At 44.9% G+C, this 25,493-nt stretch overlaps 1 protein-coding gene across 17 annotated transcripts in view; it reads left to right on the forward strand.

Moving 5' to 3' along the window:
• DMD (dystrophin) overlaps window positions 1-25,493 on the forward strand; it is a 2,113,538-nt gene that overhangs the window by 1,961,494 nt on the left and 126,551 nt on the right. For 13 of the 17 annotated variants that reach the window (XM_081792827.1, XM_081792829.1, XM_081792824.1 and 10 more), the window contains one exon: window positions 10,451-10,512. In XM_081792827.1, coding sequence (XP_081648953.1) covers window positions 10,451-10,512 — 62 coding nt within the window. Of the gene's footprint in view, window positions 1-4,444; window positions 4,601-10,450; window positions 10,513-25,493 lie in introns of those variants that run through there. The other 4 variants (XM_081792841.1, XM_081792839.1, XM_081792842.1 and 1 more) reach the window with 1 other exon arrangement.

Below are 25,493 nucleotides of genomic sequence, written 5' to 3' on the forward strand. Positions count from 1 at the left end.
CTTTCTGCTCCTCATTTTAGAACGGTAAAACCTGACTAGCACTGAATCTCCAGCAGCCCAGGAGGACAAGGACGTGTTTGTGCAAGATAGGAGCGGCTTGGCCTCTGGCCTAGGCCCTAAACACCCTCCACGACCTGGGCTCGTCCAAACCTGTGACCCTACAGCACTGACATTTCCGGTCCTTAGCTCCAATCCAAACGTCGTCCCTGTGAGCTCCAGACTCAGAGGTCCAACTGCCTTTTGCGTCACACGGCCTCCTCAGACTCATCGTGCTTAAGACTGAATTCCTCCTCTCTCTCTGACCCTCTTCTGTTCTGAACCTGCCCCCCCCCACCCCGACATTCCTGGCTTGGTGAATATTACTCATGCAGTCTCGGGATTCACCCCTAGAACCGTGACTCAACCTTGGCTGCCTATAAGAATCACCTGGGGAGCCTTAAAAATCCCAGGGCTCAAGGTCAATTAGATCAGAGCAGCCGGCTGGCGAGGTGGAGGGGTGGCCAAGATGGAGGTCCGTGGTCCTGGTAGATCTTCTCTCTTTTCCACTCATGCATCCAATCAGTCATGACTCCTGGGGTTTTTTTAAGTTTATTTATTTAACCTTGAACCTAGAACCTTGAGCTCAGGACCTGAGCGGAAAACAAGAGTCGGATGCTTAAGCGACCGAGCCACCCAGGCGCCCCACGACTCCTGTAGTTTTAAACCTTATTTTATCGTTTCTCCACTCTCGGCCACTACCGTTGTTCAGAGCCCTGTCATATTGCCGTCAGCTTGTATCTGGTCTCCTAATTCCAGACTCCTCCGATCCAGCCCTCACTCCATTTCCCGAGTGATTTTGCTAAAAGGCAGATAGGACAGAACCACACCCGTGCTTAAATACAGACCTTTCAGGATATAGGTCAAACTCTGGATCGTCACACTAGGTCCTGCTCAATTTGCACGCCTGCTGAATCTCTATCTTGACATTCTCTCCCAAAGATCAAATAGACCACTGAAGCTCTTGAAAAGAAAAAGCTGTTTGTGGCCTCTTTACCTTCACACCTGCCATTATCACCATTTATAAGTGCTGATTTGCCTTTAGGCCCAGTTGACCAGACGCTCCTTTTGGGCCTACAGAGGAGGCTTCTAGAAATAGCTGTTCAGTGAATGAACCTAGTCATCTTCAGCTCCAAAAGGTGGAGTTAACTTACTCCTCCCTCGGAAGTCCCCACTCAGCATCCAGTCTAGTGAGCCACAGGGTGGCTTTGACTGGATGGGTCCCTGTTTGGTCAGGATCCTGGGAGAAATGGATGGTACATTTGAAAGTGGTACTTGAAAAGAGCATGCTGGAAAGGTTATTTACAAAAGCCTGAGCAGTGTAGGGGAAAGAACAAGGGCAAAGGGAGAGCCTGGAAGGTGCCGTTGCTGTAGAAATGACTGCCCAGCTAGACTTGTGGCGGGAGGGCTAAAGGAACTTAGCCACTTCGAGGTGCAAGGCCAACAGGAGGGAGCCTGGGGAGTAAATACGCAAACATCTCTCTCCTTCTGCCCCTTATCTCCAGCTGTAGGCCTTTCCTCATGGCCTCCCGTTGGCTGAAAGCAAAAGGAAGCCAAAGGGAGAGAGAGCCTGATTGATGTCATCCCCAGAGGTCCAACCCCCTGGGGCACAGAGCAGCGTGGAGAAGGGCAGAGGATAGAGGTGGAGGGGAGAATGAGGGGTTAGTCCTTTAGATCAGAGAGGCCTTCATTTTTCTAAGTACATGCAACATTGAAGTGGTTCAAAGATTGGAGTTTTGGGTATGGAAGAATTACCTGGGGTGCCTTCCTGGACCTCATTCCATCTCGTTCATTGCTTAGCCCTTTTTGTAGCAAACCTACTCTCCTCTCCTGTCAGACAGCAGTGAGATCGCTCATGAGCACCAAAGAAAAATATACAGATCATCCCCCACAATAAAAGAGGCCTCATCTCCCCATGGCAGCATAGTAGAGGCCTTGGAGCCAAACCCCCTCTTCCAGACCTCGCGCTGTCGCGTTCTCGCCATGGTATCTGGGATGAGTAGCTCATGGTAAATTCCGGAGTCAGAGTTTCAACTTGTTTTTTCTGGTGGCCGAGCCCCATGTTCCTTTCCTGTCTCTGATTCACGTCAAAACAGTAATCATAATAATAGCTACTATAAACAATTTATTTTCATACATGGCATCATTGTAGAATTTACATATGACATGAAGATATATAAATTCTGTTCTTTTCTCAATGCCTTTTCCTAATAAGCGAAATTCATAATCTAAGCGAAGCTGACAATAAAGCAGTTACTGTGATGCCCGTGTCATTTCTTAATAATACTTTCAGTATTTAATTTCTAAAATAACATCAAGATTTGGGAACAAGTCTTCAAGTGCCTATAACTCCAGTCTAAAAAAGAACTTAAAGATGTATTTTTGAGGATTGCCATCTGTCAAATTTAAGAAAAAAAAAAAATCTGAATAGTGATTTCTTATTTTCCATTCTTTTTTTTCCAACGAATTGTTCCTAGTAGTTTTCTAGCTGAACAGTGAGAAAATGGACTTGAGGATTTATATTTTAGCGAAACGTATCAGCACTCCGGAATCTTCAGTGGGTAATTTAAAAGTGTAAAACGAAGGAGAAGGAGAAGAAGGAGAAGAAGAAGAAGAAGAAGAAGAGAAGGAGGGGAAGAGGAAGCGGAGGAGGAGGGGGAGGAGGAAGAGGAAGAAGAAGGAGGAGGAGATGAAAGGAGCATGACAAAGCACAGGTGTTGCAAACCTTTAGCTCATTGATTTCTGATATGTACAAATGCCCATGCTGTGAGGCGTCTCTCTTTTCAGTGAAATAAACATAAACAGTATTTAAGTGATTTGCCACGTTGACACCGAGGTTAGTCACTGATTAATAGCAAAGGCCACAACTTTCTCCTCACAGAATACTAATCCCTTCTCCCCCAACGATAGGGGCAGACCTAGAATCAGCAGTTAGACCCAGGGACAACCTTGCCCAAAGGGAATCCTAGTGTGCCCCCCTCAGACCATAAGAGAAGCTGCCTCCACCACTCCCTGGCTCAAAAGGGCCAAAGGACGGCATTGCTAAGTCTCAATTTATGAGGCCAGCAGAAGTGCTATAGTTGCTTTGAAATCGTACCTACATGCACGTGTTTAATGATAACGGTTACATTTTTATTTGGTTGGTCAAGGGTAACGAAGACACTTGGCATCCCCTTTCCCTTTTGTTCACGTACTTTATTTTTTGCCTCTTTTGTCATGCTGTAGCAAACCGTAAAGGGGGATTGACATCTACAGCCCAGCCCCTTCAACTCCAACACTGTATGGGGGGGGGGGGGGAGGCAAAGGGAAATGTTGAGCCAAAAAAGGATATTTAAAATGAAAAAGGGGGACTCATTTTAAACTGTAAACTGAAGTGGAATGAATCAGCCAGAGAGAGTGAAAAGGCAGTCGTTGAAAGAAGATAAAAAGAAAAATAGGCCAACAAAATAAATGGACAAAGAGGGACAATGAAACCAAAGGGAGTTTGTCAGAAAACACTCTTTGGATGGATGCTAATGGAAGGTACTTTGTGAAGGATGCAAAAACTTGATGTGCTAATGAAGGCTTTCTTCCTTTCAGAGTATTTCCAGCCTTGAAATAATTTTGAACAGTTAACCTGTATTGTCATATGGCAAACACTAAGATTAGAAATACTTGAACTGCCCGGGCCCTGCGACTTTTCAAATAAAATGTTCCATTGGAGATGGTTTCCTTTGAGATTTCTCTAAAACGCTACTAAAAGACCGAACCGTGCACGCCGTTGGTGGTGGTGTTTTCTTTAGAGTCTATACCAGTGGTTCTCGAACTTCAAGGTGCTGTTTCAACTTCAGTAGGTCTGGGCTGGGACCCAGGAATTCCTCTTTCTCAAAAGTTCCCAGGCGATGCTGATACTGGTACACTTTGAGCACTACAGCTGTGTCACAAATACGAATGAATGCTGCTTCCTGAGAAGCCCGTTTAGCCCAGGCTGAGCATAGCCTGAATTCCATGTCCTTACAGCCCTACCACTTTAATCTGCGACTGAGGGAAAGCGGTGGGGGGAGAGAACTATGCTTGTGATTTTTCCCTCTCATGCTCTGAAAGGAAAACTCTGAGCCCACACACTTAATTATCTGCAATGAGGTCATTTGCACCTAGGTCATTTATTTAGGCAACAAGTAGTCTTGCTGGAGGTTTTAAGGCGGTGCCGGCAGGGCGGTGTGTGGTTTTCAGGTTCCTGGGACTACCTTAAATCCCTTCCTCCGTCTGTCTTTTCTTTTTCTTTCCTTTTTGGGAGGCTGAGCCCCCGCTGCGGGGTCTCCCGGAGCCCGGGTTCCCAGGTCGCTAGGTGGGGGCGGAGCCCGGCCCGGCCCCGCCCCGTCTGCCTGCAGCCCCCCCCTCCGCGCCCGCCCGCCCGCCCGCCCGCCTGCCCGCGCCGGCTCCTCCGCAGTGCTTTCAGCTGCGAGCCTGGGCGGCGGCGGCGCTCGACTCTCGGGGAGCCCGGCGGCTCTGGGAAGCTCACTCCTCCGCTCGCGCCTTCCCTCGACCGCCGAGCCCTTGCAGCCATGAGGGAGCAGCTCAAAGGGTAAGTGCAATACGGCCTCCTCAGATCGCCGCAATCCGTGCACTTGTGGCACGAGCAGGGGGCAGACCCAGGCGGCCAAAACTTGGACGAGCGCGGCGGCTGGACTCCGGGCGCCGGGCGGCCGGGCGTCGGGGAACCTACCCCGCGGGTCCTTGCTGCGCCGCTGCAGGTGCGTCCCCGCGGCGTCCTCCTCGGCGCCGGGTTTGCGGGGGAGCCCCCTTGCTCTGGCTTTGGGATAGGCTCGGCGAGAAAAAAGCTGATTTCTCGTCGTACCCAGAGGGGACAGCGCGTTCCCCAGGCGGGGATTGGGGCCGCGGGAGCTTTTTGCTCCTTTCCGGGCTGTGTGGACGTGAGCCAGACAGGCTGTTCCTAAACCGTCTCTCGACCTCGCGGAGGGAAGGGGCGCGCGAGGCTTTACCTTCCATTGCACTGCAAGTGCCAAAAGGTCAACTTTCTGCCTGATTTCTTCCGAGGATTCCAACTGACGTTCCCCTTGTTGGCTTTTCTACTGTGTTCGTTCTATGCCCCAAGTCTTGCAGAAACCGGGAAAGAAAGAAAAAGCAATTAAAGCCCAGAAGCCAAGGATTTGACATAGAGAGAGGATCAAGGGATTTTTGTTATTGTTTTCTGTTTTGCCCTCCGGGGTTGGGCGTGCAGTCTTTTCTGGGTGTCCTTCGCTCGTGTTTCTCCAGGTAGAGTCTGTGCTCGTCTTTAAGCAAAGTTTGTCATTCCTGATCTGATCGTGGCGACGAAAAGGGCAGGACACTTTGTTTATCTCCGTTAAATTGGAAGTTAAGTTTGAAGCTTAAATGGAAAGGGTTCGGTTGCCCGAGGGAGGCACAATATTAATTATGAAATGCTTTAACGTCATTTTTAAAAAGTGCGTCTGACTTAAGTGGGGAACCAGAGTCTTTTCAGTGAAATGTACGTTCTTCCTTGGCCAAAAAGCTCCTCTTGGTGTCCCTCCTTCCTTATCCCTGTCACCTATGCTCATCACCCCCCCCCCCCCATCTTTCTCTCTTGACTAGATTTTTTATTTCCTTGTGCCACATCCCCTCTTTGCAGGATACAGTTGCTCTTGGAGAAGCTAGAGGAGCAAATGGAACAACACGGTTACGTGAAAGGTCTCTGACCCTTGATCACGGCGGAATTGGTTTCAGTCAGCGTTGTTTGATCTTGGATTGGACACGACCCCGAAGTGAAATTGGTCTGGCCAAAGTTGAGGGTGGGTAGGATTTAAGCCCAAAAAGCAAATAGAGGGATGACAAGTAACAGCTGGCACAGTCACCGAGGCAATCATCTTTGGCCTGGCTTGAGCCAAACAGAATAAAATGTTAAATATCCCAGGGAACAAGAAAGGGGGACTAGAATAGGATTTCTGATGCTTAGGTGGACCCCCAGCCCCCTAAGCCCCCTCCCCACGGTAGCAGAAACTTTTAAATACATTTTCCCATTCCCGCCCTGCCAGTATTCCAGCAATGCAAGCCAAGTTCAACATTCAGCATGGAAATGCCAAGGTTCCTCTAGAAAAGGAGTCTGATCCCCAGATTAAAGGGAAATGATTTTGTGTGTGTGGATCAATGAGCTCCAGATTATATATGAAGCCGAACTGTAATCCTCTGCAAATCGCAAGAGAACGGTACCTTTTTATACCGCTGCGTGGCGATTAGTCCCCCCCCCGGGAAGTATTGGAAAGAGATTTTTTTTTTTAAAACGGCAACTGTTTGGAATATTTTCAGTACCCAATAACAGTGGTGGCAGAAGAAATCTTATTTTAATTAGGCAACTGCCATTTCCCCAGCGAGAGGAGTAAAAATGTGTTACTTTTTATAAGTGTTTAATGTTTGTTTTTAAGAAACTAAAAAAGCAATTCCACTAAGTCTGATTATTCCAGCACCGACAGCAGGAACAGCTCTGAGGCCGTTATAATAACCTTGCACACTACATGAAACTAAAGAAGGTGAGAGAAAATTTAAATTGTATGTTGGGAAATTAGGTCAGCCCAGTGCTCAGTAGAGTAATGCTTTAATTTCTTGTTATTGACAGTAGGTGTTGCCGGGCTCTTTTGTCACATCGAGTGATTTTGTATTTTAATTTGCGTCAGCTTCGTATCATGGCCTCAAATAAAAGAGAGAAGAGAGATTCTTGTAGTTTGTACACATTTTAAAAGGGGAAATCAGAGTTTAAAGGCTGTTTAGAGAGGCCTCTCTGATGCCAGGCTTTGGAACCAGCAGGGCTAAAATCAGTAAGAACACTTTTTAGAGATTTCAAGAGCGTTTTAAGGATGATTTAGGAATCTAGTGTCTGTGTTAATGGGCATGCAGAATTTTGATCTGTGTCAAACGTCATTATTCTCAGAAGACTGAACAAAGATGGACCCATTAACTTGTGAACAGGTTTCCAAGTCCCTTTTGGTTCGGCATGGTACATGCGGAGCGTGTTTCAGATGTGAAAAGTGACATGCAAAAAAAAAAAAAAAAAAAAAAAAGCAGTTACCAAAAAAGGCACCACCCACACTTCCACGACTACCTCCCCAGCACAGTATCTTTTTCTATATTTTCTGTATATTCCAGGTAGATCTGAGCTGCTTTTCATGGAGTTGGTGAGAATCGTCTCCTGTTTTTGAACTTAGACGCAGAGTAATAAATACAGCTGTAAAATCTGTGCTGATCACATACAAAAAATGGGTTTGTCCTGTAAGAGAGGGTAGGGATAGGAGTTCCACGACTTTGTGCATACCATTTCACACTGTCCATATTCATGTTTTCTTTCTCTTCTGGGGGTTAAATGTGTCTCACTAGGGCGCTGAATTCGCCACACCCTGAAAACACCCACATCCAGTGAAGCGAGTATTTGGTTCAACTTAACAGTTACCAAAGAATCGGAAGTCGTTTTAGCTGTGTGGCCAGTCGTTTTTTTAGCATGAACTGATTAGAAGATTATTTTTCTCTTTTGGAGGATTAGTCACACCCTTTATTCTTTTCTTCTTCCCACTTGTGTTCACTTCTGCTTCGTTCTGGTTTGTAATCGACGTGCAACCGAAATCCTACAGGTGACATACAAATCTGTTTTCTGGTTACTTGTCATCGCTTAAAAAGAAAAGGGTTGCGTGTTAGGAAGAAGGTAAAAGAAGATTGGCTTTTGGATTTGTGTGAGTTCATTTATGTGGATTATTCAAGTCCCCCAGAATCACAGGTAAGCGAGCAAATGAGGACCTGGGAGGGCCTGGTATCTAGCAATCCATGGAGTGGGGCTAGAAGGAGGGGCTCGGAATTTCTTCTATCTTCCAGCAAAGATTTAGCTAAGGACTGGTGTGGATTAAAGCAGAGTTTTTAGAATCCTTCCCCTGATTGTTCAAACCCATTTTGAACCACTGGAATAAATTCCTTCAAAAGGTAAAAATGTCAGTTTATCACCAGTTATGAGGTTTATTATGGAGAGAGGGAGCTACGCGAAGCTTGCATTCACTCTCTGTGGGATTCTCCGGTCGCTTGTACGCAAGTTTCTCTTTTCTTTTGGAATTGCATTTGGTACAAGTTACTGTGTTCTTCCGACTTGGCGTCCCTTACAGATGGTGGCCTTTCAGAGTGCTGGTCTGGTCAGGCTTATCAGCTCAAACAGACGTTTTTCTGCCCATCTATTGAGGATGCTACAGTCCTCCCACACACCGTGGAGATGGGACTTTATTATCATGCATTGTGTGTATGAAGGGCCTATAAGTGTGGACACGCGTGCTTTCCCCGTCTTGTCCCTTCCTCCCTCCCTGGCGCTCCCAGTGTGCACGGCCTTTGGAAATGATGGAGGCCTGAATGCAGGGTGGTCTTTCTTTGCTGGGCGCTTCTGTACAGAATTGGTACACCATCGCTTTCCGAGCTAAAAAACACCGAGAAGAAGCAACGCTTTTTCCGTGAAGCTGCAAGCTGCAGCCTCCTTGTGCTGTGCATATAAAATACCAGTTCCGCCCACCTCTTCTCCAGATCCAAAACCGGCTTGGTGGTGGGGCTTCCTCAAAGCCCCTGAGCCTGGACTGCGTGCGTCTTCTGCTCTCCTTGTTCTTTAAGACTTGGACGTCACTCCGATACCTTCCCTCCGCTCAGAAGCTCCTCTTGTGGTCCTCACATGAGAATCGTCTCTGTGGAAGAATAAGCCAGAAGTGAGCGCGTTTGGGAGAGACTGAACCGGCCCTTTGCGAGCGAACATTGTCTTGTAACTTTCTTTCGGTAGCCCTCACTGTCCAGTCGCTGGATGGTGAATATCGGGGGGGGGGGGGGGTGTCTTTGAAGGTGGACAGTTTGGGGAATTTCCACATGCTTTGTGACATTTTTTATTGTATTTTGCAGACCACAATAGATACTTCTCCTTTTAACTTCTTTTTTTTTTTTTTAATGTTTATTTATTTTTGAGAGACAGAGCGTGAACATGGGAGGGGCAGAGAGAGAGGGAGACACAGAATCCGAAGCCGGCTCCGGGCTCTGAGCCATCAGCACAGAGCCCGACGCGGGGCTTGAACTCACAAACCGCGAGATCATGACCTGAGCCGAAGTCGGACGCTTAACCGACTGAGCCGCCCAGGCGCCCCTTCTTTTAACTTCTTAAAAAGAAAAAAAAAAAAAAAGAGGTAATTCACATTGAGTGGTTTTTGTTCTCTACAAAGGATCTGGCAGTCTTACTGCAGGTGGATCCGCACCTGAAGTGTCCTCAACTAATAAAAAGTCGACTTTTAGTGGGTGTTAATTTGGGGGCCACGTAGTAACAAGAGCAGCGATGCACTGAGCACCAGAACGCGCTGGTCACCTAATCCACTGACGCTCCGAAGTGAGCAGGCTTGCCCCAAATTGTCCGGTTAGTAGGGCCCCCAGCCAGAATCCAGTCCTCAGATTTAAAATCTCTGCTGAGGTCACTTGACATTTGCTGCCTCCCCAAACTCCTCTTTCCTTGTGAGACCTCTGTACTCTCTGTTGGCCTTGAAGTGTCCACATGGAAGCCAGTGCTCTTCTCTCCATCCCCACCCTTCCCCCCAAAGATTACGCACAGGCCAGGCACATGACTCTTGAAATATCTATGTTCAGGGCTGCATTTTACCATATCAAAGCCTGTCACGCAATCCCCGAAAACTGGAAATACGATGCTATGGCGATTTATGTAGATGGGCCAGAGTAAGGAAAAGTATATGTAGTTATCTCTCCCGGATTTATTCTTGTAATTGAATTAGGAACAAAGGTGTTTTGTTCTTTCGGTGGCCAGGACCTGATAGCTGGCAATCACACTTAGCGAAACTTCAGAAATGGAAGAGAACTGTGGAGTGCTGTGTAGAGGGCTGAGTAAAACAAGACTGTTGAAAAGTAACGCGGAGAGGAAAGGGAAGCAGACGTTAGTCGGGCAGCGGCTGTACCTTAGGCCGGAATGAAATGCAGTCGTCGTGGGTATGAGACCTGCTTATGTAGAAGAAGGAGCGATAGAAAAATGTCAAGGGCGGTAAAAGCAAATGAGAAGTGAGGCAGTTTATTTATTGAACCGATATCCAGTCTGTCTTTGGGTGGAGCACCACTTGTCCGTGCCCTTTCTGAATGTTCTCCATTGGACAGGTGAAGAAATCCTGGGTTTCGTTTGTTGATTACCTAACAGAGGCGTTGTATTTCGTTAAAACAGAAGCACAACCGACTTGTGGGTGCCAGAAAGAAGCACACTCTGGTTACCGAAGTAAGTTCACATTGCTTTTCGCTTTGAGAGGAAGTGCTTTGAAGGAACGATGCCGAATAAAGGAGAAGCAATCCGTGCTTTGTTCTCCCCTTCCTTTTCTTTGCTACCCGTTAGACATTCTAAAGTCTCTCTCTGTATTTTCTGTTTTAGCCACGAGACCCAAACGACTTGCTGGGACCATCCCAAAATGACAGAGCTCTACCAGTCTTTAGGTAAGGACGTGGCCATGCTTCTTGACGCGTGACTTGTAGGATAAAGTAGTTTGTCCTGTGCCCCTCGTTTGTTGTCTCGATCTATCGCTCGATTGTTTAAAGGGTGAAAACGATGACTTTGTATCCAAAATTGACAGCTTTCTCGTCTCGCAGAGGTTCTCTAACAGTAAGTTTGAGAATGTCATTGATTCCTGAAAATTCACTATACCTGAGAGGGCCAAAGGGTCTCGGCGGTTGTCTTGGCTGCCTCAAAGGATGGGAAAAAAAGTACTTGCAATTTATGGCACTTGTTTTTCCCACCGAGAAAGAAAACAGTTTCAAGTTGTTCCTATTGATTTCTTCCCTGTGAAACTCAAGATAGTGCTTTTGCCAAACCACGAATGTAGCGTTAGGAATTTTCTGCCGTCTTTCCAGTGCTTGTAAGTCCTAAGCCTGCCGGGTCATCAGCGTGAACATCTAAATGATTTTTCTACTGTGCCGTGTTTTGTGTTTGTGTGACAGCCTCATAATTTTCCCCCCCTCATAACCTGGGAATTTTTTGAGCAGACACACAGCCTCCAGATAAGAAGAAAACGTCAGTCTTTTTAATGCTTGATGGAAGTCCACTCAATACCGTTTTAGATCTTTCGCGAATAACCTGAAATGATTTCTCTCACATAATGATGAGTTGTTTTTTGTAGATTGCTAGGATTTTATTTATTTATTTATTTATTTATTTAGAGCGACAAAGCACAAGCAGGGGAGGGGCAGAGAGAGCAAGGGGGAGAGAGAGAGAGAGAGAGAGAGAGAGAGAGAGAAACCCAAGCAGGCTCCACACTGTCAGCACAGAGCCCGACGTTGGGCTTAAACTCAAGAACCATGAGATCACGACCTAGAGTCATATGCTCAACCGACTGAGCCACCCAGGCGCCCCTCTTTTTTTTTTTTTTTTTTAATTAAAGATGGGTGATGGGCATCCAGGAGGGCCCTTGTTGGGATGAGCACTGGGTGTTGTATGTAAGTGGTGAACTACGAGAATCTACCCCCCAAACCAAGAGCACACTGTATACACTGTATGTTAGCCAACTTGACAAGAAATTATATTTTAAAAAGGCAAAAAAAAATAAAAATAAATGATTCCCACTTTATTTTTTTGTTCCAAAAAAAATTTTTTTTAACATTTACTCATTTTGGAGATTGAGAGAGGCACAGCATGAGCAGGGAAGGGGCAGAGAGAGAGACACAGAATCCGAAGCAGGCTCCAGGCTCTGAGCTGTCAGCACAGAGCCCGACGCGGGGCTCGAACTCACAGACCATGAGATCATGACTTGAGCTGAAGGCAGACGCCCACCCGACTGAGCCACCCAGGTGCCCCCGTGATTCTCACTTTAAAAAAACAGTTATGTCTTCTCCACTACTAGACCAGTTTTTTAAGTCGGCTTCTTTGTGAATGGACATATTTACAGACCGAAATGCGTAAGGTGGACTCTTTGGGTTTGAAATTAGGTGACACTGCCCATGGGAATCAGGGTGACGAGACACATCCTGTACCTGCTCGCGCACGGTGAGCACGTGTGTGTAGCTATTGCTGAGTTGCTGTCGTAGGTTCTCGTTGGTTAATGAGCTGCAGTTCTAGAGATATTCAGGAATGGCGTAGGAGATATTAGTCTAAGAAATTGGTTTCCTAGACTTTTTCTAATTATAAATGAAATTAGCTCCTTCTAGAAAATCTGAACAGTACAAATACAAAGTATGAAAAACAAAAGGTGTCCCTTACAATTCTACCAGCCAGAGATGTTTAGTACATTTCAATTAATACTATGTCATTTTCGTCTAGCAGCATGTGTGTATGTGTAGGAAGGGTGTGTGTATACATGCACATATGTTCACAGCACACTCTTTAAAAATTTCAAAGATACTGGGATCAGCTGATCTTCCAGGGCTGCATTTTCATCTCCTACGGAATATTTCTGGCTTATAATGCTGTGCTGTTCAGACCACAGGTGAAAAACCTAAATGGTTATCCTTCGGCAAATGAGAGAAGGGAGACCTCATCTGAAGTACGCGGCGGCTTTGCTGGGGGAGCAGGCCGTCCTAGCCCCGTGCTCTCAGGACTTCTGATTTTTCAGGAGAACCTAGAAATCTGTCAGTCAAGAGCTAGTTTGAATTCATCTGTCGGCCTCCTGATTATAACCTCGGGCTTACATAGATTCAGCCCACTTGTAATGTTTTCCCTCTAATCACAGTGACTTCTAGTTGTAATATTTTCATTTACTTTTACTTAAAAATTATTATAGAATTAATCATTGTTCATATATTTTGAAATTTAAAAATATAGACAAGCTAATGAACGAAAAAGAGGAGAAGACAAATCATGTATAACCCACCTCTTCAAGTTGGCTAATATTTAATAATCTAGTAGGTGTCTTCACAAATGTCTTTCTGTGTGGGGCGCCTGGGTGGCTCATTCGGTTGAGCATCTGACTCTTGATCTCAGCTCAGGCCTTGATCCCAGGGTCATGAGTTCAAGCCCCACGTTGGGCTCCACGCTGAGCATGAAGCCTACTTAAAAAAAAAATTTCTGGGGCTCCTGGGTGGCTCAGTCGGTTGGGCGTCCGACTTCGGCTCGGGTCACGATCTCACGGTCCGTGAGTTCGAGCCCCGCGTCGGGCTCTGGGCTGATGGCTCAGAGCCCGGAGCCTGTTTCCGATTCTGTGTCTCCCTCTCTCTCTGCCCCTCCCCCGTTCATGCTCTGTCTCTCTCTGTCTCAAAAATAAAATAAACGTTAAAAAAAAAAATTTTTTTTTTTTAAATTTCTTTCTGCTTATACATTTTTACCAAAGTTGGATGGATGGTTCTGTTTTATAATCAGCTTTTTTTTCACCTAAAGGTAATGTACCATGGCCATATTTCCATTTCATTACATTGTATTCTCTACTGGCTTACTTTTAATTGCTCTGTAATGAGAAACCACAAACGTGGTTGATAAAAAGCTAATTATGAACTATCAATGAATAGATGTTTGTACCTTCAGTAGAAATTAAATACGCTTTTTATCATCGTATTTCTGAGGTTTTCTCAGTAACTCAAATGTGGTGGTAAACTGAAAGCTGGTAATTTGGCATGATTTCTGACCGTGGGCAAATCACCTGACTTTGGGAGATCAGGGAATTTTACAGTTGCAGGGGGAGTTTAGAGCTCATGTATTACCAACTTTTTCTTTGATGAAATCAACTTCATTGAGATAATTTACAGACGATAAAATGCAGCCGTTTTACATAAATGGTCAATTCCAACCTCCTTTGAAATGCTGTTCTCCGCTCTCCTAATAACAACTGTCTTGGAAATGAACTGGTGTTGCAATTTGTTTTGTAGCTTTCAGAACGAAAATTGCCAGTCTTTTTGTTACAATCAGATGTTACTTAGGCTAACTTTTATCCCAGTGGTGACTCATCCGATATCATCTTCCATTTGTTGAGAGCCTACTGTATACGCCGCATCAACATCCATATTTCACAGGGTGGTGAGATCAGGTGCAGAGAAACCGTTTATTGGGGCTGCACAGCTTTCTGAGGCTACCCTGGGTTTTGCTCAGGGCCCTTTGTTAGCATTTTTACGGAATTCATTCATTTTGTTAACTCAGTAAAATATGTCCATGTAGGTTGCTATGCATCTGGTACAAATATGTACAAATTGACATTGTTACCTGTGGATAGACCGTGACTTCAATAGTATCTCTGGAACAAATCCATTGCATTTCTCCAGACGGTATGGTTGGTTCCTAAACAGTGGGAACTTCCTCTGTTTTTCCGGACACCATGGAATGATTGATTTTGTTTGTTACACGTCTATATTCCTGAGATAACCCACCAGATGAGGCATTATTTCTGCCCTCACCCACCCATTACAGGGTTTCAAAGTTGAAATACAAGCATAACATACCGAAGAGAGACCTTTTATTTCTTTTTAATATTTATCTTTTAAAGTTTATTTATTTTGAGAGAGACAGAGACAGCACGAGCGAGGGAGGAGCACAGAGAGAGAGGGAGAGAGAGAATCTCAAGCAGGCTCTACGCTGCCAGCTGCAGAGCCCGACGTGGGGTTCACGCTCACGAACTGTGGGACCGTGACGTGAGCCGAAATGAAGAGTCGGTCGCTTAACCAACTGAGCCATCCAGGCGCCCCTCTTTTTAATTTTTATATATGGTCTTCTCTTTTTTACTCACCAGGTATCCCATTAGGTCCAAGCTGCTATTTTGAGTTGGAATAAATAGTTGGAAGCCTTCACCTGCACCCATTTCCTGAAAGGTCTCATGAAAGCGAAACTGGTGTGTGGTTTGGTGTGTTAAGTGTTTTAGACGATGTGTAGCCTCCCCCGCCCCTCACCTAATAGAACCTGAACCTGTGGTCTGTGATCCCATGTTGAAAAATACCAAGATGCTGCTTCTCCAAGCTCTACCTGAGCTGCAGACATTCTCCCTGTGGAAGCTACAGGGGTTCACACAACCAGCCCGTCCTACACGTGTTTGTTAATGTCCCTTGTCCCCAGAAGCATTCAGACGGTCTCCCAGCACTCCCTACCTGTGGTCTGGACCGCATACGCTTGGAAGCCAAAACCATCTCGGAGGGGCTGAAAAAGTTGCTTTGCCTGCTCACATTCGAGCTCTCGTTAGTGGAGCGAGAGGTGATTTCCCTTCTCGTTGTTTTGTGTGTGATTCTCAAAAAATGAACTTCTCTTCCTTCGGTATTTAGCAAAACACAGTTTCGTCATCATTACCCCGTTCCTTCGGGACCCTGCAGCTGTAATCGATGAGCCAGCGAGAACCCATGACAGAAAAGCAGCAGTAGCCACACGCATCCCTCCCCGACACGGCACACAGACGTGTGTAGAATTTATGTGTCAGTACCCTGATTCCTCAGGTGACTTTGAACACAAGGAGACCACGTCATGTGTTTTAGGTTCTAAATATGTCCTCTCGCAAAATAGCAGACCTAAATTTTCTTTCCTTTTTCTTTTCTTTCTTTCTTTCTCTCTCTCTCTTTCTTTCTCTTTCTTTTCTTTCTTTCTTTCTTTCTTTCTTTCTTTCTTTCTTTCTTTCTTTCTTTCTTTCAACATGCAAGCCAGCGGGGAGGGGCAGAGAGAGACAGATAGAATCCCAAGTGGGCTCCATGCTGACAGAATCCCGGTGCCAGGGCTCGATCCCACGAACCGCGAGATCATGACCTGAGTCCGACATTCAACCCACTGAGCCGCCCAGGTGCCCCCAGACCTAAAAATGTTTAGTGGTGGAGGACATAGGCCTAAGTTCTTTGTTAAAAAAAAAAAAAAAAAAGAGACTACATTTCAGATTATTCTTAACCAGATCTAGAACAGCTTCCTGGAGTGAGCTCCCATCAAATGTGAGGAATATTTGTGCGTTCTTACTTTTGGGGCTGTGTACCTACTCAAAAAATTGTAAGTAGTGAAGAGAAGAATTGTCAGGCCTTTGCACTAATACAAAACAAGGCATAATAAAGAAATACTGTAAATGTTCACAATGACGGCCTGACAGTCATTAGGCATTTGAGCATTGGAAGGTCTCCAGAAAATTTTTACGCAACATTAACAGTTTGGCAAAAGCGTCTTTCAGTAAGAACGACCTGATAACAGTTTTCTTTCAGTCTTTTGCTCTGACTGCCCCCGCCCCCACCACTGCGGTGGGGTGAAGGGTATATAAAAAAACAAAGTTTCCCATATCTATTTTTGCACGGGCCTTAGTATTCTTATCTTTGTAATGAGTGTACAGGACAAAAGTAAGACTCTTTGTTTCTTTTTCTGTTACTTTGGGCCGAGGTGGGGCAGGTTGTTTCCAGAACTTGCTGTGATCATAATTTTTCGAGAAGTACCTTTGGCTGACTCTGCAGGCGTTTGGATTTCTAAAAGTTTAATCATTCCTATTTTTAAAAATGCGCATTCTAGAAAACAAACAACAGAGAGAAGATCCTGCCACCCCATCCGAGTCAGAGGCTCTTGAGATCTTTCCCAGAAGACCCACTGGGCCATGCATTTGTTGTTGCAAAGACCTGTTCCTCACCATTTCTTAGAAGCAATAATATGCCCGATACATGAAGTGAATTTCCGGTTTCTTTTAGTGTCTTTACAGATGCGACGGAAAGACTGTTGTTTTGTTAGATTCTCTGTTTTGTTAGGTTGTTTAGGTTGTAAGCTAAAACTCTCCAAAGCTCCAAGAGGCGGTTGCAAAATCGGTAGCTGTTAGATAGTAATGTGCTCCCGAATTTATTTTGAAATGTTAACGTAAGACTGACTTCTGTGAAGTGCCATTATATGACAAAAAGCCCATGATTTTTCTCATGACTTCTGTCTAGGTTCTTTACGTTCATCGCTAAAGTTTTTAAGTAAATACATATATATTTTTAAAAGCTTCCACCCCCCCCCCCCACAACATGTACTGCTTAAAAATACTTGAAGAAAGTATTTCTTAGTCCGTCTTCCTGGAATCTATTAGTTCGAAATGCAGTGAAACCATGTGGTCCTCCCCACGGCTCCTTGTGGAACTCCACTGTGACCTGTTTGCAAAGGAGACACATGCGTACAAAATAAGGTGACATAAAGAGGGAGTGCATGATCTGATCTTCCTTACTCTGCTTTCCTCTTGCCTCACTGAAGCCCCTTTAAACCCCCAGGGTTTTCTCTGCGGGGGGATTGGTTCTCATCCTTGCCTGCGCTTCTAGCATTCTTTGGAAAGATCTAGCCCCTCTTACCTGTCGCCCAAGCTTTGCAACCCGCTGGCCGGCATGATGCTCACCCAAATGATACGAAAGCTGTCAGGTTTGAAATCTGGACTGAGGCGTGTTTTAGGAACTCTCCGGAAAAGTGGTCTTAAAAACCCTTGTGATTTGGAGACAGACGGTCCCTCAGCACGTGACCCCTAACGTTGTGTCTGTTGCCTGAGAAGAGGTTTAGAAAAATGAGGGCTTTGTTTCAGGGTCCCATGGGTCTGAGGCTGGTGTGATTCTTCAGCAGTGCAGGTTAAGAGGACTAGTTAAGTCCCAGTTAAGTCAGGAGGCTAAGAGCTTCTTCAGGACTCATGACTAGCATTATTAATAAATAGACAAAGCTGCCAAGACAGAGTTAAGACCACTGCCTGTACCTTTTTCCTCAGTTGGTCCAAGAGGAGGAATATCCTAGCGGTTTGCTAGCTCTCTTTCTCTGGTCCAGGCTTTCTGCATCCCATTAAGTGTTCCCTCCCCAGGACGCTCTCCCATTTAGGACCCGTGGGATCCCGAAGGACCATGAATTCCTTGTACATCGGGAGCTCATCCTAATGCCTTTCGCAGCATATTACATAAAGTGTTCTCAACTAGGCTATTTGGTACTTAGCGTATTCTTTTCCTTGTCTCTTATCTCCAGGTCCTTAAGTATTAAACCCTCCTGTCTTTTGATTTTCTCCTCCCATAATGCCTGGAACTGGAAAGAATACCTGAATTCAGATTCAGGCTTTCATGTGACCTTGGGCTAATCCTTTGCTATTCCTTGGTCTTCGATTTCTGACTTTGCCGGTTGAACTCCTGGCCACAGTATAGCTCAGTCTCGTGCGATGCCCACCTCTCCAATTTCTCTTGGTCTGCCCCAGCCTGGAAGAGAGGAATAATAGGATAATCATGTTGATGATAATTGTACTTTCATTTTGTGTAGCACTTGATACTGTGCAGAGTTTTCAGAAATAACTGTATTTAATCCCTACACGGCTGTAAATTAGGTATATAGATGGCACATGACCTGAATTTTGTGTTAATTTCAGTTTCAGCTCATGTGTCCTGATCCTATGGAGCATACTTGCCGTTTTTGATTCGGCAAATAATGCTCGCCTCTCAGCGGATGGGGCGGCCGTTTCCTTGTTTCCTTTTGGACTTGAGCGGGACGAGGCACAGGACTTGCTTTGACTTATTTATACCGACTTATACGCATTTTATGGCTCCTGCTTTGCTGTTCTCAAAGGAATATCCGTTACTCCTAGCATGGTTTATAAAACTGCTTTATCAGCATAATTAAGCTATGGAATCTCAAATGACAGTCTTTATTCCCTCGCTGACAAAGTTAGCAGTGGAGATTTACTCAGATTTGCACAATACAAGACGTTAAGGCTGTTATGAATGTTCTTCCTTTACTTCTTACTAGCCTGCTTATAAAAGAAAAAAAGGAATAATCTGCTCTTTTCATGTCGGTTACAATCAATTGATTTTTTCCCCATTTGTAAAATAGAAATGTAATTTTCAAATCGAAATCGATGGCACGTTAATGGGATATTTTTAATAATATTTTTTCTTGTTCAGGTAACTTGCTTTAAACCTTCTAATTGAGGAGCATAAATCAGTAGGTATTTCCGATTTGCATCTCCCGAAGCTTATTTCAGAAGGAAGCTGAAAAGGATTCTCCCTCAGACTTAGACTGGTTTACAATTTAAAAGACCTGCCAAAGTGGGGTTTACTTGATCTAAATTAGAGGAGCATTAAGGTTACACCTGCAGCTGTGAGAAAAGTGCTGGATGTGGACAATTTTATGTAGCTGGGTCTGCAGAAGACGATTTTTGCACACGAAGTAAAGGCATCTAAAAACATGTCTGTTCTTATTCAGACACTTCCAATATTTCTTTTTTAAGCGCACAAGTCTGATTACCTCTGTACGTCTCTCGGGAGCTGCAATTTTGCTGGAAAGAGATTCGGAACAGTCAGAACACTCACATAAAATAGATAGTGAGTTTTTAAAGTCTGTACCCTCTACGGTAGTAATAAAATGACCTAAAAATATTCTGCAAGACTGTCTTATGACATAGCGGATGAATCATTAGCTTCTTTATGAATTGGTGATAGTCTGTGAGAATGTTGCAGAATTTGCCAGTCCACAGTCTCCATCCGTTGCGTAACTGCAGGGAAGTCCTTGCGCCCCCTCAAAAATTGAAGCTTATGTAACTGGGACATATGTTCTATACGAGTGTGTGTGTATGTGCACGTGTGCGCACGTGTGGTACACATGGATTTATTTATGTACGCGTTCGTTATCAAGTATTTTGGCGGGTAGGTGGTTAGTTTTATCTTTTGCTTTCTAGGTCCGTAAAGACGCTGTCCATTTTAGAGCATTGCTTCTCAAACTGAAAAACAGTTTGTTTGTTTTTTAACATTTATTTATTTTTGAGACAGAGGGAGACAGAGCATGAATGGGGGAGGGTCAGAGAGAGAGGGAGACACGGAATCGGAAACAGGCTCCAGGCTCTGAGCCGTCAGCCCAGAGCCCGACGCGGGGCTCCAACTCACGGACCACGAGATCATGACCTGAGCCGAAGTCGGACGCTTAACCGACCGAGCCACCCAGGCGCCCCAACGGTTTGTTTTTTAACATACACTGCATCACAGACTTGTAAGTGGGCCTCCTGAAACTGACGAGTATGCACTCAACGCTGCATGTAACTCACGGCACACGTTCAGCAACACTCACCCTGGCCTGCACTCTGTTCTGCGAAGTCAACCCCGCTGATCACGCATTTGGGCGTCATGGCAATGGCAAGTTGCCGTAAAAGTTGCTTAACGTACCCAGTTTCTGTATTTGTGAAGAACCATTCATTGGCGTGGCGCTGTCCTAGAGTGCTTAATTTTTGGAAGTAGAAATGTCAACTCAAATCAAGTGACCTCGGGTCTGTGGTTGGGGGGCTAATTAACGGACACCAGACAAGAACACCTAAAACAATGTTATTTATGGGACTTCATATTTTGCCAGATGAGCCAGATTCAGGCAAAGGAGGGATCTATCTTCTGTCCCATTTCGTAGGCCTTCTTGGCAATTATTTCAGAGGCTAACGTAATAGAATCGCTCTCTTATATGAAAGGCTCGTGTAGCAGGGCCCCTGCTGCCTAGGTTTTATGCGTCCCCCACCATGTAATTAAATACAATGTACACGATGCGATATTTTTCTTTTTTTTTTTTAATGTTTATTTATTTTTGAGAGAGACAGCGGTGGTGGAGGAGGGGCAGAGAGAGAGGGAGACACAGAATCCGAAGCAGGCTCCAAGCTCTGAGCTGTCAGCACAGAGCCCGACGCGGGGCTCAAACCCACTAACCGTGAGATCATGACCTGAACCGAAGTCAGTCGCTTCACCGACCGAGCCACCCGGGCACCCCAGATGGTGATATTTTTCAAATACAAGTTTGTCTTTATCCAGAATAGGAAATGTGATGTGTGTGCTCTTAAACGTTATGTGATGAATTCCATGGGGGAACTGATGGATGATCCTGTGACTGTCCTATCGTCACTTTACGAATCGAGGTTGGGAAGTAATGCAACGTAACAGCAAAGGAGTTCGTTCACTTTGAGGCTGGTGAGGCATGCATTTGAATTCTGCCTCTGCCACCAGCTCTCTGTGCCTACACGAGGGCGCTCACCATGTTGAGACGCACCTTCCCGATTTATTAAGTAGTTAGGATGATGCTTTCCTCGGAGAGTGTTGTAAGGATTTGAGATAATACATGGAGAAGGACAAAATGTCTGACATACTAACTGCTCAAGAAATTCTAATTACTATTAATGATGATAATTGTGACCATTCACTATTTATTATTCTTAGTGTTACTTTCATATACCACGTCCCTCCTTATCCAAAATCTCTTGGCTTCCTGGGGTGCCTGGCTGGCTCAGTCGGTAGAGCATGTGGCTCTTGATTTTGGGATTATGAGATGGAGCCCCACGTGGGGTGTAGAGATTACAAACAACGCTGAATTAGAAAAACAAAAATCTCTTGGGCTCCTGAGTTCAGATGGCCAGGGATCCCCAGGTTTAGGCGTTCAAGCCTGACACTCAGGGAGCCACTTAAGTTTTCTAAAGTAGTTGACCTCTTAACCAAGGTCCCAAGGTTCACCTGATCACAGGGTATCCCAGCTTCGGCAAGCCTAAACTTACTTTAATTTGAAGTACAAATTAGAAAAACAGATTTTCTGCTGTTTTCTTTACCTTCCTCCCAGTTCTGAAATAATAGACCTTTTGTAATAGAAAACAATATGCATCGTAACCTCTGACCATAAGTACAAATGACTCTTTATACATGTGTATGTGTGTAACTTGATATCTGTCTTCCCACCTGTATCTAGACGACCTTAAAAGTTTAAACTACAGCATCAAATATGTGCCATAAAAACACACTGGTAAAGGAACCTGCCCAGTAATTCATAAGTAAGGAGAAAGCCTGTAAAATAATGTGACATGCTCAGAAAGATGCCTGACAGCCTAGTAAATGCCTGACAAATGATGCTGGCAACTGTTGGAGGTGGGGGAGGGGGCGAGGGAAGGGCTCCAGAGGTAAGGACGTTATGACAGCATGAGAAGTTTTATATGACTCGCTGAGGATTTTGGATGCTTAGATTTTTCATTTGGGTCATGTGTCAACCCGGATCCAGCCAGAAAATAGAAACCACTCGGCTTGCTTCAGACAGAGGGTATTTAATGCAGTAAGTTGGTGACCCGGCGATGGAAAAGTGAAGAAGACAGACAGCAAGGAGTCCCTGTTATAACCAGGGCTGGAGGCCGGTGGCAAGACCTGGTAGCCGCAGAGCCCCGGAAACCAAAGCTACAGGCTGGAGCTTGGACCAGGGGTAGCTGGGATTACGGGAGGGAGGGCCGATGAGAGGGAGCTGGAGCCAGGAAGGAGGCACAGCTCCTGCCCGAGCTTTCGCCGAAGGCAGAGAAAGGGAGAAACAGCCTGGCCTCTCGTCTCCTCCTGCCCCCTGGTCTTCTGCCAGTAACTCCCAGTTGGCCACACTTATCTGGAAGCCTGTCGGTAAGGGAGCTGGAAAATGCCACTCTCTGGAACAAAGAGCAGAGCAGGGAAAGGTCAGAGAATGGATTTGAGAACCAACAAGCAAGTGACTCAAGGACAGGAGACCTTGCGGGTGGGGACGCGGCCTACCATCTACGCCACCGCGCAGGGATGAGAAACACAAAGCCTCAGAAACTTTCGCGGGACTTTGTGATTCTGAAGTGACACGAGGCCCTAGAGGGGCCCACTGGGTTCAAAAGAAGCTGACCTAAAAACAGCGGAAGAGAGGGTGGCCCTGAGAAGGATTAACCGCACAGAAGTCCAAACACTGAGAATAAGCGTCCACGCATTTCATTCTAGTACTTGAATTGTTTCCACTTGCTTGGTCTGAAGTCTGTCAGGGCAAACTGATGAATTTCTGTAAAGCAGGAACTGTCTTCCTCATCTTTGTCAGCAATGCCTGGCGCGTTATAGCCTCTGAGTAAACAACCGTTCTTTGAATGCAACACAGTAGAGCAGGGGAGAGTGATTTTGGTGGGGAAGAAGACAAGTGGCACTCAAGACGACAGAAAGAGATAGACGACGTTTTCCTGGGGCACATTATTAAACTGACAAGATGGAACTCTCTGGAGAGAGAGTTTTTTTTTTTCCAGGAAGGGGAACATAAAGCCTCATGGTGATAAAAATACAGAGTATCAATGAAGTCATCGATGTTATTGGCAATTTGATTTCTTAGCAAAACCAGGTGAATTGTTCCTCTGTCCTTTTAGGACAAAAAGTGATAACTCATTGACGATCAAGGCAGTAAGACCCTTGGAAGAAGGTGTCAGTGTGGACCTAGAATTTAAATAACAAGGAACGGAAGCGCTGAACACAATGTGATGTGCCGCTGGTCTCATTGATTCACGGGTTCCTCGACCCAATAAACATTTAAGAGTGTTCCAAGCCTTGTGAATCCTAAACTTTAGAACAACAGGATAAAAATATTAAGGAAAACAAGGCTATTGAACGTCTAAAAAAATTGGTGTGGTCTTATTTTTGGAACGTTAAGACGTGTGTGTACATTTCAGAACTTTTGGAAGATGAAGTTAAGTGTAAAAAAAATAAAAACACCTCAGATCTCAGCACCCAGAAATAACCACTAGTTACATTTTAGAGGATTGGTTCTAGTCTTTTTTTTTTTTTTCCTGTGCCTTATTATATGGTTGTTTGAGATAATATCGTGTTTATAATGTTGTATCCTACTTTATTCGCTAAATACCATTACGTTTTCTCTCTCGACCATTTTTCAGGGATGTTGTTTTTCCCAAGCTGCAATTTCTTAAAAATTATTTCTCATTTTTCAGCAATTAGTTTGTGACAGAGGAAACTCAAATGAATGTCAAACTGAAGGAAATAAATCTTGGAAGATTCTCTAGATTTACTGCAAACGGGCTTCTGAGAAGAAAGCCTAGTAACACGTCATGATACCTTCTGTCCGACAAGCTACTTACATATGAGCAATGTTACAAAATAAAGTCAGGGCGGTCCAGAATAGGCAGCCACTAATCAGAAGGCTGATAAGTAAAGTTTATCCAACGATAAATATGGTTTATAAATGGAAACGAACAAACACTTGTCTGCGACAAATAGTTTAATGGATACCATTTCTTGGACAGCGTATTTGTGATCTCAAGGTGACAAGGCAACTATCCTTGGAAACTTTGAGCATTACGGGAAAATCTTTGCCCTCTTAGCAACTAAGTGTAGACAGAAATTCAACTTTCTGGTGAGTTTCTGTAAGTTTCAGTTTTTATAATAACTGATATGTAAAAATTCACTTACTTTAACTTACCAATCTGGAAAGAGAATGAATAGTAGAACCCTTGATCTTAGAACATTTGTGGCTACAATTACCACACTCCGCTCCAGGTTCTTTCTTAACAGTGTCAATTAAGGCTTGCAGCCTCTTGCTTCGGTTACATTTTCTGACCAAGGTGCAATTAAAGAGTGTAGAGCTAATAATTTTTTTCCACGGTTGTTTCCAGTTTTGTTTTTTTACTGCTGGAAGTCAGTCTGTGAGGAACATCTCTGTGTATAAAGCCTTTGCGTATCTGATTCACAGAAGTGTAATCACGGAGTCACAGGGTATTCGAGTTTGTTAATTTCTCGGTGTGGATTACCTGGAGCTCGCAAAGATGTGTGCGATTTGCCCTCTTAATACATGAAAGCGCCCATCTGACCGCGTCTTTGCCGGGGTGGAGCCGTATGTTTACTTCTGCTATTGTAATAGAGAACATAAAACCATCTTATTGTTATTATTTGCATATCTGTGATTACCAGTGATCATGAACCTTTTCCTTCACATGTTGACTGAACAGGTTTCCTCTTGTGACTCATGTGAAAGCAAAACCAATTTAAGCAAACAAAACCCTTGCAAACTCTTGTGTTGTAATGCAAGCTTTTCTTTTTTCATTGCGTTGAGTGACTCTTGGGGAGGAGAGACTCCAGATGATATCAGTACACGTTTTGAATTCTGCCTGAGCTTCCTCTTCTTCAAGTCAAACCAGCCTTATCCCTTCATCCACCCTCACTGGACCTATTTTCCAGCCATTATGCTAGATTCTCTTATGCTCTTTGCCAGCTCCAGTGTCTTCATATTTTTAAGTCTATACAGAGCCCTCAACTACAATGGTTGTCTAAAGGGCTCATCAGTCATGGGCAGGGGAGGGAGGCTTCTTCCTGCCCCTTGAGTCAAGCAAACTCCTACATACCACAGATACGGACAGTTTACTTTTGTGGTCCTTTCTGTGAGGCATCCTTTTCCCCCATAAAATATAGAATACTTAGAACGTTCCAGGTTCTGCTCTGAGGAATGAGGTGCAGAGAAACGTAAGGCATGATCCCCACCCATCTCCCAAGCTGGTGTGAGCCAGGACATGCAGTGGACCTTAGGATGTGAGAGAAAACCTCGCCTGTGACGGACGCCGGGATTGCTTGGTCAGAAGAGCGTGGGATTCTTGATCTCAGGGCCTGAGTTTGAGTTTGAGCCCTGTGTTGGGTGCAGAGATTACAAAAAGGAAAAAAAAAAATTTAAAAAAAAGTCCTGGCCTGTGAGAGTGAAGGGCATGGCACCACCTCTACCTGTGGTGATGGGGGACGGCTCAAGTTCTTCTAAGTCCTTTCTGGCTTTGCAACTCAAGTGACCGCCGTGTTGATAT

Source organism: Panthera onca, chromosome X (assembly GCF_046562875.1).
Source record: "Panthera onca isolate mPanOnc1 chromosome X, mPanOnc1 haplotype 2, whole genome shotgun sequence".
Lineage (NCBI taxonomy): Eukaryota > Metazoa > Chordata > Mammalia > Carnivora > Felidae > Panthera > Panthera onca.